The sequence below is a fragment of the Oculina patagonica genome, chromosome 12 (assembly GCF_052425735.1).
Source record: "Oculina patagonica isolate OP01 chromosome 12, crgOcupat, whole genome shotgun sequence".
NCBI classification, from domain to species: domain Eukaryota; kingdom Metazoa; phylum Cnidaria; class Anthozoa; order Scleractinia; family Oculinidae; genus Oculina; species Oculina patagonica.
The window spans coordinates 9,384,579-9,398,335 of NC_135769.1; the positions used below are offsets into that span (position 1 = coordinate 9,384,579).

Consider the following 13,757-nt stretch of genomic DNA (forward strand, 5'->3'; position numbering starts at 1 on the left):
TACAAGCTCAAAACAGTAATTAGAGGAAGGGTGCTAGTCAAAAACAAGACAGAAAGATATTTTTAACAGTAGATAGTTGCAGTTCCAAATATTTAAAATTTTTGTTTTGATATATAATATGGTATTAATTTTCGCGTGTTTAAATTTCGCGCAATGTATTTTTCGCGCGTACTAAATTTCGCGGTTATTTTGAAATCGCGAAAGTTAGTACTCGCGAAAATTAGTAAGAACAAGGTATAAAGTTTCCGGGATCCCTTGGTACAAAATAGTAGAAATTGAAACCGTGACCATATTTCCATTGAAGTACTGCCCTAGCACTCGATACAGGACCGAATGTTTCTCTTATACGTGCACAACGTCTGCTCCGATGCACGCGAGGTCAGAGGGTTTGAACTGCCTGGTTGATTGATAAAAATAGCATGAAAAGAAGATCAAATTTATTCAGGCTCGCTCAAGTTTCTCGGAAACACAAACACAATAGACGGGTGTGTTTGTATTCACTGTCGTTTCGCAATCTGTAGATTTACGATGGAGTCTCTCTTGAAAAACCTCAAAAAACAAGTTACTTGTTCGATCTGTTTGGATACTTACACCAAACCCAAGACAATAACTTGTCTTCATACCTTCTGCCTTGAGTGCTTGAAGAAACACGCATTAACCAGCCAAAGACAAGGAAAATATCGTTGCCCTGACTGTCAGGAAGAGGTTGGCATCCCTGAAGGAAATCGCTTCGATAATTTGCCGACCAGTTTTCTGCACAACAGTTTGTTGAGTCTTCTCGCTGTTCGACAAATTGGCGACGGAAGTGAGATCAGTTGCGGTACTTGCAAGAAAAAGAGCGCTGAGATCAGCTACTGCTTTGATTGCGAAAAGTTGTTGTGCCCTGACTGCGTTAATGCACATGAAGTGTTCCAAGCAGCTGCCGCGGCGTTTGAAGGACACAAAGTCACGCCAGTTAAACAGTTTCAAGCCCAAGACTACGAGGCCTTGTTAAAGCGAAAGTCCTTTTGCTCACAGAAGTACCACGAGAGAGAGGTAACTAGGTTTTTCTGCCTTGAATGTCAAACCTGTGTTTGTCAAGTTTGCATTGTCACGGATCACAAGAATCATAACATTGATCCGCTTGACAAAGCAGCTGATGGCGAGAAAGCTAAGATCATGGCGGGCGTCGAGTTGATGAAAGAAAAGAGAAAACGTTACAGTGATGTGATGCGTCAACTTGAAGAAACAGCTTCCAAGCTGGAAGATAATGTCAACACCGCTATACGTGAAGTTTCCCAAGAAGCCGAACAAATGATCGCTACGATTCTAGAACGCCAGCAGGAGGCCATTACCGCCCTCAAGAATACACGCGGATCGAGAACGGAGAAATTAGACGGTGCCAAGGAACAAGTACAGTCCTCGACCAAGCGAATTGACCAAGCAGTTGAGTTTGCCGATAACCTGGTTCAAGGAAGCTCAAGCCTCGATATTATGCAAAGCAACAAGAATTTGGAACAGAGATTTGAAGATCTTAACAAGACCCCAGTCCCAGCAGTTCCGGTTAGTTCATTTGTGAAGTTTGTCTCGACTATTGTACCTGAGAGTGTAAGCCTCGGTTTCATGGCAACCAGCGAGACAGATGTACATCGATCCACAGTAGAAGGACTGACTGAAAATTTCCAGGCTGGTGTAGAAGCAGAGTTTGTGGTCTGTCCTAAAATATCTGAAGAAGAACTAACGAGTGAAGCTCAACGTATAAAATTTCACGTTGAATTGCTCGTTGAACCCGCAGACAAAGTGGACAGTTTGATTGTTTGTGAAAAAGAACATGGAAATTTCCAGGTGAAATTTATACCAAAAGTACCAGGCACCTACAACATCACAGTAAAGATAAATGGCGACAAACTTGCTAACAGTCCTTTCACTGTCCAGGTAAAGGAACGACGGCTTGATGTTGTCGGCGAGTTAGATTTAAAAGGAGAAATTCCTCAAGATCCAAGTGGGATTGCTGTAAACAGTAAAGGGCTGATCGCTGTAGCTGACAGTGGAGGACACTGTGTCTTAATATTCAACCCAGAAGGAAAGTTTGTGCGAAAACTTGGCTGCTATGGAAAGAATCCTGGACAGTTTAACAATGGTATCACATACCTGAATGATGACGAGATTCTGGTAGCAGATGGAGCAAATCACCGCATTCAACAATTCAATGTACAGACAGGGGACTTTGTGAAAAGCTTTGAAAAGAGAGGGACAGGAGAGGGCGAGTTAAACTATCCATTAAGCGTTTGTATGGATGGTAAAGGACACGTTGTTATAGCCAACTGGGGCAACAACAGAATCCAGGTTTTAACAAAGGATGGTGAACCTGTGTTTACATTTGGAGATAGCGGTCCAGAAAATCTCAGCCTTCCCACTGGATGCATTTATCACAAAAATATGTTTATTGTATCTGACATCGGAAACCATTGTTTGAAATTCTTTGACAGTTCAGGGAAGTTTTTGTACAAGATTGGAGAAGCAGGCGAGGCTGACGGACAGTTGTCCTGTCCTTGGGGTTTGTGTGTTGAGAAATATGGCAATCGTCAGAATCTTCTTGTATGTGACAGAGCTAATGGTCGCATTCAACAGTTTACAGTGGAAGGTTGTTTTACTGGAAAAACTGTTACTGGACTACAAGAACCAATGTACATAGCTACAACACCAGATGGTCGCATTTTGGTTTCAGATTGCAAAGCGAAAAAAATATATGTGCTAAAATAACTGGCTAAATGCGAAAGAGAACATTGTCGGACTTTAAAAGGGAAAAGTAGCTAGTATGTTTTTTCTGTCCAATTCAATGAATTACTTGCTAAGGTGAAAACAAATCTTGTATCCAGAACTTCTCCGTTTCTACAACGTTTTTGCATCAAATCATGTTGAATTTATTATTGTTTGGTGTGTTTTGTGAAATAAGACAAGGAACAGTTATTTCCTGTATACTTATCATGATACAGGTATTCATGGTTCAAGTGGAGAATTCCCCTCGTGAGAAAGAACTTTTTCATGTCATTTTCTAGCAAATAATAATGCCGATTTTAGGTGATTGTTTTTAACGAGTTTAGATTTTTCACTTATTTCGCCTTTTACTTCACTGATTAACAATTCCAGATGTTATAAACAGAAGTAAACATGATCACCAATTTGAATAATAAATATTTTTTCTTTTGAATTGTTAAATTGGGTCGTCACGCAATGATTCTTCCGCGTGACTACCCAAATAAGGGCTGGGAAAGAAAATATATGACCGTGTAGTGATAGTTTGCGTTACGCCACCAATTGCAAGTAGTGTGTGACGCGGAGAGCTATTAGCTGTAAAAAACAATGTTGTAAACATTGTAAATATTGCTATAACAAGTATTGTACATACCAAATATTTAATTAGGTTTTTTTCAGCATGCAGAATAAGACTAAGTTTTCACGTTTATAACGGTTCATAGCACGTAGCCCCCAATCAGAGTGTATGCCCAACTTATACAGAACAAAAATATTATAATCATATATATTTTTTTATAATAATAAACTACAGTAGAGCCTGATCATACCTGTTGTTTTCTGGTCTCGTTGCGATTAAATTAAACTTCTCCTACAGTCATCTTGACCCTTAACCTTTAAACTCCGCCACTGTTCAATATCAGAATTCTCATTACTTCTTCAAGTCTCCATTATGAAAGCCATTTTGAATTAGGTTTGAAAGCAATGTGTGCTGCCGGAAGTCATACTTACTAATCACAGCCAATCAGCGCTCCACTCTTTCTCTGGGATATTTCTCTTGAACCAATCAGGAAAGCGCCCAGATTCTGAATTTTTTACACACGCCGGCTCTGGAAACCAAAGTGCTGCGATAGTTTACGTTCTTGTTACATGTCACGCTATAGTACTGTATAGTAGTTCCCAGATTGTCTCGGCCGCTGAAATCGATCCTTTCATTCTTTGTCATCTCTCAGTGTACTGTCCACAAGCCAGAAGAAGAACAACCGTTTGGGAGAGTTGAATAGATTTTACCGACACGAGTCGACAGAAACTTTTTGCATTTGTACAAAGGCAAGACGTTCACCACACAAAGCGAATTTGGTGAGGAATTTGATTACACTTACACGTAATACATGCTGTAAGTTCAAGCTTACTTGCTCGCTCTCTTGCAGCACATAACATCTGTCGATCAGATCAGTAAGCTTAAGTTTATAAATAGCTTGTACAGTGAATGTAAAAGCTAACAATATTTTACACTCTTTCGATGCCCATCATAATGTTCCTCCTTTCCTTTGCTTGTTTTAATGTGACCCATTTTGTGGTCAATAACATCAATATTCTCTGGAATCGCATGTGCTTTTATAGCACTGCTTATCCTTTGAAGGGCGCCGAATGTGATCTGTTGTGTTCCCTCCAAAAAAAAAAAACTTCCAGTGATGTAGATCCAGTTTTGCTTCAAGGAAGGTGGGATGGGGGAGATAGATGAGGGGGTCGGTTTTTCAGACTGAATGCCCTGTGGCGCTTTGTACCATGTTGTGGTAGGCTGCACGTGCATGCGTGCATGGAACGTTTTTGTAGCACGAAGTGATGTGTAATAAATACCAGGTGGTCGGGGAAGTCTGAAATATGTGATTTTTCAAAGGAAATACTTAGTTATAGCCCCCCTTACAAAGAAGTATCTTTAGGTATTGCTCCACTTTCGTGAACTGTAAGAAATTATATGCACCCCCCCCCCCCTGACCCCACCTTGATTATACATGCAGACAATACCTAAATTCTCTTTAGAGAGGCCCTGTTAGCAGGCAGGTTTTATTTCCCCCATCTGAATCTAAAACATTTTCAAGTTGCAATGTCAAAATGCCCGCATGTCTCTGTCGGTATTTCGAATTCGTCCATATCCCCACAGATAATTTTGGAAATGTTTGAGTCTGGGAACATAAAAAGGTAAATCTGCAAAGGCTATTTTGCCTGTAAGCCGTTTTAAAAAGTGCAAATTACTTTTTTTCTTTTTCGCTATCGTAATTTCACGGGAGCATCTCGCCGTTCATCATCATTTCAGCTCCTTCGTGTTGGCATTTCAGAGCCATGTCGCCCGTCGAAATTTACCCGGGTAACTGGGGCCTCTTGAAATCCATTTGTGCCAATTCTTCCATGAACATATGCCAAATATCTTAAAAAAATTTCCCCCGGAAATCTGCCAAAATAAGCATGGAAACTCTTATTTCAATAACTTTCCTTTGAACATGTTTGAATCTTGGAGATTTAGTGACCCGTACAGGAGACTGGCCATGGGAGATTCAGTCTGTATCTGGGAGACTCCTGGATAAATTATCTAGGAGAGCTGGCATAATGTTAATTGTGAGCAGCTTTCTAAATCACTTGGTTGCAATTCCAATTCCCTTACATCAGAACTTGCAATTAAGTCCCTTAATTTTCTACATCATTTGTGTTAGAAAAAGTAAAGATGGAGTGTGCTCAAAGTTCAAGTAATAAGTGCAAAAATTACTAAAAATCTGCTCATGGCATGGCAACATTTTGAATACGATTTGAAACAGCTTAATTTAATTCATTTCTCTTGGTGACCCAATGACTAATTTTTTTGGTAACTTTATTTTTTCCTTTATTGCTTGAATGTTGAGTTGAAATGGTCTTAATTTTCCAGGGGCAAGTAATTTTTGACCTTTTTTTTTTTTTTTTTTTTTGTAATTTGTTTATTTTTTTTTTCAACAAGCAGGTTACAATACACACAATAACTTACTTACATTTCACGTTACATTACATTATACATTACTTATACTTATAACTTAACTCTGTGACTTATTTACAATACACTACTTGCAGTATATAGCTTAGAATAACCTACAGTACAGAACTTACAATTAACTTCTTACATTACACTAATAAATTTACATTTTTCTTAAAAAAAAAATTATAAAACACAAAGACAGTGCCATGCCTACAGACAATATATATGTATAACGACATACAGTTCAGTAAGTTGCCTTTAATTGATTAGATAGCTGTTTCGAGACAAGAAGTGCCACGAGCTTGCCAGCTATTTTAAAATGAGAGGAGGTAGCCTAACAGATCCTTCCATTTGTCATAATGAAAGTTGATCTTGTTATTTTCTTTAGCAATTAAACGTTCAGAATCATAGACTGCTTTCAAAGTTTTTGTGAAACTGATTACGCTAGGAAGAGAGTTGTTATGTTTACATCTGAAAATATGTTGTTTTCCTAATAGAATTAGATGATTCTTTAGAAATGCATTTTCAACTGCATCGGTGATCCCTAGGATCACTTCTCTTTCAATTAGCTCATAACCCCCCAATAGATGCTTAATTGATTGCCAAAAGTTTGCTACCAACGGACAATGGAAAAAGAAGTGGGACATGTTTTCCTCTGAGGATTGGCAGAAAGAGCAGAGAGGAGAGTTAGACTTGCCAATTTTGAAGAGGAAATCATTTAAAGGAAGTATTCTGTTGAGTATCTTGTACTGAAATTCACGCGTTTTGGTGTCTATTGCGGATCTAAAAGCATTGCTGTAGATTCTCTTCCAGTCAAGGGCGTGCTCTGCAGAAGCATATGAAACATCGAATTTCTTTTTTGCCGACGGACTAATCGAAATCTTTGACACCGAAATATTGTAGATTTTTTTAGAGGACAATTCACTTAATAAAAGGGCATCATTGCCCGAGTACAAAAACACATCGTCCCATTTATGGTTAGTTTTAATGAGCACCGATGGAGGGTCGTTGGTCATCACTTTCTTCCATTCAGGTGGAAGGCAATCATAAAGACCGTTCAAAAATAAGAGATCCAGGGCATTTAGATTTTGCAAGGTGGTGTGTGGCTTAATGTTTATCTCATTAAAAAGGTCTCCAACTTTATGTAGCCCCAAGGAGAAGAGTTTGCGGTTAAAAACTGATTTCTGTCCGATACAAATGAATTTGTTGTTCCATAAGATCTGGTTAACGATCTCATCCATTGAAGAGACAGGTGAGGCAGTAAATTTTGTCCAAGTTGCAAGACATTCTCTGTAGTAATCAGGGAGGTCCAATGGGAGCTTTGTGTACTCGAAGTTGCAGTGGAAAAGCAAACTGCCCCTGACTTTGTGAAGATAGTGGTCGAGAATAATTTTCCAGGAACAGGGTGAATCACCCAAATACTTTTTGATACATACTATCCTTTGCGTGTTAATGAGAGACTCAATGTGCGGCATATTTAACCCACCATTCTCGACACTGTTTATGAGAGCGAGCCGTTTAACTTTATCCTTGCCTTTCCACACAAAATTATACAGCACCTGACTGACCTCTTTAACAAAAGTTTTATTTGTTGAGACAAGAGAGAGGCGATAAAGAATTTTAGGAATGGCAAACGACTTGATTATTTGTATTTTCCCTAGCAAAGTGAGGCCTCTCCAGTTCCAGCTGTTAAGTGTCTTTCTAATTGATTCAATGATGGTATGAAAATTTAACTTATCTGAAAGCGTTTGATCATAAGTGAAATGTATCGGCCCTAGAATTTTGACTACTTTTTTAATTTCATCTATTTTCAGTTCTTCTGCAGAGATATCAGAGATTCCAAGCTTCATAACCTCAGTTTTTTCTCTATTAACGTTCAGACCAGAGTATTGACCAAACAACTCTAGCTTGGCCAACAGGCAGTGAAAAGATGCGCTATCCTTAAGAAAGACCGTGAGATCATCAGCGAAGATGATAAGTTTAATTTCGTGGCCATCAACGTTCATTCCCCTAATGCATTCGTCATTTCTAATATGAATCGCGAGTGTTTCTAGGACTAGAATGAACAGATAGGGCGAGAGAGGATCTCCCTGACGCATGCCGCGTGAAAGTTTAAGAGGTTGTGTAATAAATCCATTATTCATCACACAGCTGGAAATATTTGAGTAAAAAGCTGTAATCCAATTAATAAAAGATGGGCCGAAATTGAACTTCCTTAAGGCGTGTCTAAGAAAATTCCAGTTCACTGAATCAAAGGCTTTTTCGAAGTCAATTGCTACCAGTAATGAGCTCATATTATTTGATGATGTTTAGCTTGATAATATCGTCGATGGATCGGACAGCGTCGAAAATAGTTCTTCCTTTAACATATGCGTTTTGATTATGATGTACGATTTCCGGCAGAACCTTTTCTAATCTTTTAGCTATAGCTTTCGTGCCAATCTTTACGTCGACATTGATTAAAGAGATTGGTCTCCAGTTCTTTAACTGTCGTCTATCTTTATCTTTCTTCTCAATTAAGGCGATAAGCGCTTGCTTTTGGGAGGAAGATAATTCGCCGTGTTTGTACGCGTAGTTTAGACTATGTACTAGCAGGCTACCCAAGAGCTTCCAGAAACATTTATAGAATTCTACAGTTAGTCCGTCGTTCCCCGGTGTCTTGTTGCTTTGAAAACTCGATAGTGTATTAAAACACTCTGCAAAGGTTAGCTCTCCTTCGCATAACTCTCGCATTGCTGGTGAAAGCTTAGGTATATTCCCAGAATTTAAGAAAGGACAATTTTCAGAAATTAGCTCTTCGGAGTTCTTTTCTTTATAGAGATCTGAGTAAAATGAGTGTAGTTCGCCATTATGCAGTTCGGGTCAACAGTAATATTACCATTCTTGCGTTCAAGTTTTCTTATAGTGCTTTTTGTCTTCTTATTGTTTTGTAGATTAAGGAAATACTTATTATTTTTCTCACCTTTTTCGTACCAAGTTGCACGTGATCGTATTATTGCTCCTTTCGTAATGTACTCGTATTCTTTTTCGTATGCGCTTTTTAAAGTGTCAATTTCATTTTGTGTATCATCAATTGGGGAGTCAGCTAATTTTTCCTCAGCAATTTTCAGTTTATGTTCAATGCGCTTTATTTTTTCTCTCCGTTCTTTTGCTTTCGCTTTGCTATAAGTAATGGTCTCCTTACGGATATTGTATTTTAGCCAATCCCACTGAACTCTAGCATCATCAGAATAGTTAATCTCCTCAATCCAATCAGGAACAAGCTGCTCAATCAATTTAATGTATTGTTCATCATCGAGAAGACTATTATTAAATTTCCAAAAAGATGGACCATGGTTTAAGTTCTTTACGCTATCAATATTCAAAATAATTGCGGAGTGGTCACTTTTGACGGAAGATAAGATGTCTACATTTTCTATGTCATCCTGTAAAGAATTGCTGATTAACCAAAAGTCCAGTCGTCTTTGAATTAATGGATTTTTTCTGTCTCCAAGTGAAGCGCTTTTTGTTCGGGTTGCGCACTCTCCATATATCGACCAGGTAATTTTGTAGCATAATATCATTGAGGTTCTTAATGCAATTCTTTATGGAAGGCCTTCCACCCGAACAGTCAAGATCTGGATCGAAAGTAGCATTAAAATTTTTGATCTGCACACTTGTAAGAAGCCTGTTGATGTCATCACTTATGCAAGTCGTGGTACATATACATGAATTGTACCCAGGCTGGGTTAATGTGACCTGTAGTGGGCTCAGTCAGGCAGTGCAAACAGGAAAACAATTGCTAGGACTCCTCCTCCTCCCTCCACCAATCTGGTCCTGACCCCCAGGTTATTTTACTTTAAGCACCCTATAGTAAAGTGCAAGGTTGTCAAAAATTGTAGCAAATTAAAATAGTTTCTTTTCTTTCTGCAGAGCTCTCTCTGGACGTAAAGTCTGACTTCAGTGTTGGAACCTGGAGTAATTAGTTGATAATGTTTTAATGCTCAGTGGATGATAAAGAGAACACTGATATGATGGAAGGTGAGATTTCTTCAGGCTAGGCAAAACTTAATCTCTTAAAATTCATTAATAAATTAACATCATTAATGTTTTGATGAGATGTTTTGGCTAGAGCCAAAACATCATTACGGTCGGGGGGGGGGGGGGGGGGATATCTAACATGAGTATGATCGCATCACAGACCTGTTAACATTTTATAATTACCAAGTGTGATCAGCATTTTATTTCTCCTAACAATACCAATACATTGCAAGTATAAAGGTGATGAGAATATGAAGAATATCATGGAGGATTATAGTCTTTGTGTACCTCTAAAATAATACTGTCAGTTTACCGATTCTTAATGGGCATCACTGAAAACTGCTGTATGAACTTAAATAGCACCTCCCCTTAATAAGCCCCACCCTCAAATTTGTGCCACACCCCTCAACAACAGTGCAGCACCAGAAGCAAAGCAGCAGTTAGCACTGCACTTACCGATAATTCAAATCACTTGTAATGAACTCTAAAGTGTCTCTAACTTTAATCTATCTTAGTGGCAGACACCTCTTGAAAGTGGACAGCAGACACAAGTTCTCTTTTAACCCATTGACTCCTCAACCGGCCTAAACCGGCCGTAAAGGATCCGGGCATTTGTCCCGCTTGTGACGTCATCACCTTTCACCCGGAAAGGTGACATCTATGCTCAAATTGTGAAGCAGAACAAGACCTTTCCAACGATACCTAAACCAGCGCGATTAGATTGATGGAGCTTGAAAATATATGCACCAAAACGCTTCAAAATTTTAGTGAAAAACTCAGAGGAAAATTTCCCCTTTCCACCCTTTGCTTGTCCATGGTAAGTAGTTCTTGCCTCGTTTGCACTTTCGCAGAAATTCTTCTACTAGAAAGAAGGCTGGTAGAAGGCCAAACACTGCAGCAAAAAGAAAGGAAGAAGAAAAAAGGAAAAGCGAAGGGGAAAAAAACGAAAAGCCTAAAGTGGTAGGATGGTTTATCGTCCAAAAACGATGTCAAAATTTTGATTTGTGCGCATGCACGAGCTAAAAAGTTTTTAAACATGATTCTGGTGAAAAACATTTTGTGTTTCAAGGGCCGTTTTGAGTGTTTTGGAGCTATTTTAGCTTATAATAGACCTTAAAAGGTCAAAAACGTCTCAAAAATGCGTTTTTTGGAAAATCTGCAGGAGTCAATGGGTTAATAACTGTCTTGAAATAGAGACACTTGATATGTTAACTCATGCACAATCATTTCAAAGACCAGTTATACTGTAGCAAATAATTTATAGCGGAGCTCCTTAGCGGCCCGTAAGGGCCGCAGAGCGGAGCACCATACCCATAAAAAAAAAACACATGAAAAAAAAAAAAAAACACATGAAATAAAATAGGAAACCTCTGCATCCGAGTTTTCATGGTCATCATGGCTAGCGGCATGCCTCGCGGGCGCGTACGGCGGCGTACAAACGTACGTACGGTGTTGCGCACATCCGGGATCTTGAAAGGTCTTGACAACTCGCCCAGTACTGGCGCGAAATAATTTTGCAGTGTGAGGAAAAAAAAGTGTGAGGTCTAAACAGCTAGTCTGAAAGTTAGAACTTGAGACAAACACATTTATTTTGGCTCCTTGTTATGCCGATGACTACAAACGAGAGCAGGGTAAACTTAACCTCGAGGAAACAGGGTTTAAGCGATTTGCGACGGGAAAGAGATCGCGAGAGATCCAGAAAACCCGGACAGAAAGCAGGCGAAAAAGTATAGCAAAGCGCCTGTCGAACCTGGTAGCAAAGTAGCGAAGAAAAGCGACTAAAATAGCAAGAGAGGTGCCGAGGAAACAGGCAAAGAAATAGCGGAGAACAAGGGAACGGAGATAAAACGAGCAGACGAGTGTACCTACTGCGGCCAACTGGTGAGTACAAAACTGCAGTGTTTCCGTCATTTAATATCGTTTTGTCTTAAGCTTACTTTATACGCAAAGTAAGCTTATATTGACGGCACATTTTACTTGCTTTCGCCACTAAGCATTTGCTTGTGACATGAACAATGTTGAAAAATACTATTCCTTAAAATTCAGTTTTACCAGGTTTTACTGATCAAATAGGAGGATTTGATTATGTAAACAAATAATTGTTGGGCCTTCGAGGAACGAATTCACAAAGAATATCACTTCAACACATCTCGAAGAAAATTAAGCTTACGATTTTTAAATGCTTGTGATATGATTATTTTGTTTTACAGTGCTGGAAGAGCAGCTGAGATGAGAATGAAAGTGATGTCAGTTTGCACGAAGCACCTGGAATTTCGTTAACTCCGAGTGAAATAGATCGATTCAGTGTATGCAGTTTATTGATATTCATGATGGAGGTAAAATTACTGTTCATTTAGTCAGAGTAAATAAACTTCAGCTTCATTACTTAGCTCTTTCGTTCCCAAATATATTAAATAATCCACTTGTCATGTAGTTCTGTTCACTATTGAGCGTTCATGTGGATTACATAACAATGTCAACAATTTTGAGATTTTGAGGTCTGTTTTGCTGGTTTCATTCAGAATGTCAACAGTAAATGTTATATTTGTCATAAAAAAATCACAATCTTGTTGTGGAATTTGGAAAATGCACACAACAAAGGTTAATGACTACTGGAAAACTGGAATCTTTGTGAGTAAATTCATGCCATTTTAGACACTGTATGCAGCTGTGCATGCAAACTTATTATTAATTAAATGTGTATCTTTAAAAATCTTAGTATAACTGTTAAGAAAAAAGCTTTTAAGATGTGGCAATGTTTTTCCTATGCATGTACATGTATATATAGGGGTAGAGGGGAGGGGGAGTATTTAAAGGTCAAACCTTTTAAAGAGGGAGTGTAAGGGTTTGCAGTGATGCTTTGAGTTTATTAAAATATCAGGACCTGAACAATCGATGGAATCGATAATCGATGGCAATCGATAACAATCGATGACAATCGATATCAATTAATCGATTGATATTGATAATCGATGAACAATCGATCGCTAAAGTTTTTGTGATTATCGATTGTCATCGATTATCAATTTCATCGATAATCGATGACAATCGATCAATTAACTAACATCGATTTTCATCGATTATCAATATCATCGATTACCAATTCAATCGATCATTTAACTGCCATCGTTTTTTATTTGACTAGTATTTGATAAATATGTTTACTTTAAAACACACGGTCTCTCTTGTATGTTATATTTTATTAGCAACAACAATGATAACCTTTCCAAAAAATGTCAATACAACGAGAAACTTACTAACTTAACAGTAATAAGGCAATAATTATTTAAAACAAACGTTTTGAGCTTAAGTCTTATTCGCCTCCATCAACGAAGCGTACGCTTTTCGGTCTGGTTTGCTTTCGAACCAACTCCTGGCAAAGTAAATAGAAATCGCAACTTACAGAATTCCTCGCTGTCTAAGTACAATGTAATTTTTCTAAAACTCTGTCTTGTAGTCCATAAACATTTTCTCGCTCGTCCGAAATATTTCAAATCAAACAGTAGCAGAGAGAACTCAAAAATACGTCGTCCGTACGTCGGAACGAAAACGAGACAACAGTGGGAGTCTGGTGATGAGTTTCGCCTGTCACGTCCGCCATTTTTGACTCGGTCACGAATAACGAAGTGTCTTTGGAATTCTAGCGCTAGCAAACAGTAGGAAACTGGAATGAAAAACAGAAACATTAAAGCTTATGATGTAAACTTCATCTCAATGGAAAGGAGCTTTATTATTTTTTTTTACAAAACAACATATGTAAGTATTTACTTCATGCTTCGGATTGATTGTGTGTTTAATGCCAATCGATGGCAATCGATGAAGTTCGCGACCACCAAAGTGTGATTATCGATTGATCATCGATTGGCCGATGCCAATCGATGCCAATCAACAGTAATTAATCGATTGTCATCGATTGATCGATTGATTTTCCGATCATCGATTTTCATCGATTGTTCAGGTCCTGAAATATTTACAGTAGAACCCTGCTAACTCGAACTCT

The 13,757-nt window shown here is 38.5% G+C and overlaps 3 protein-coding genes across 3 annotated transcripts in view; all 3 read left to right on the forward strand.

The window, feature by feature from the left end:
* Positions 1-13,757, forward strand: part of LOC144631567 (E3 ubiquitin-protein ligase TRIM45-like) — a 42,358-nt gene that overhangs the window by 10,932 nt on the left and 17,669 nt on the right. The window lies entirely within an intron of this gene.
* LOC144631573 (E3 ubiquitin-protein ligase TRIM45-like) lies at positions 494-3,557 on the forward strand. The gene has a single exon (XM_078490021.1). It carries the CDS (start codon positions 529-531, stop codon positions 2,740-2,742), a length of 2,214 nt encoding a protein of 737 aa, XP_078346147.1. The 5' UTR covers positions 494-528; the 3' UTR covers positions 2,743-3,557.
* Positions 3,901-13,757, forward strand: part of LOC144631576 (uncharacterized) — a 54,605-nt gene continuing 44,748 nt past the window's right edge. The window contains exons 1-2 of the mRNA XM_078490029.1: positions 3,901-4,092; positions 9,650-9,757. Coding sequence (XP_078346155.1) covers positions 9,748-9,757 — 10 coding nt within the window. The 5' untranslated portion in view covers positions 3,901-4,092; positions 9,650-9,747. The remainder of the gene's footprint in view (positions 4,093-9,649; positions 9,758-13,757) is intronic.

Excerpts from the sequence above, each read along its gene's own strand:
- LOC144631573 (XM_078490021.1), top strand. The coding sequence starts at position 529 with ATGGAGTCTCTCTTGAAAAACCTCAAAAAACAAGTTACTTGTTCGATC.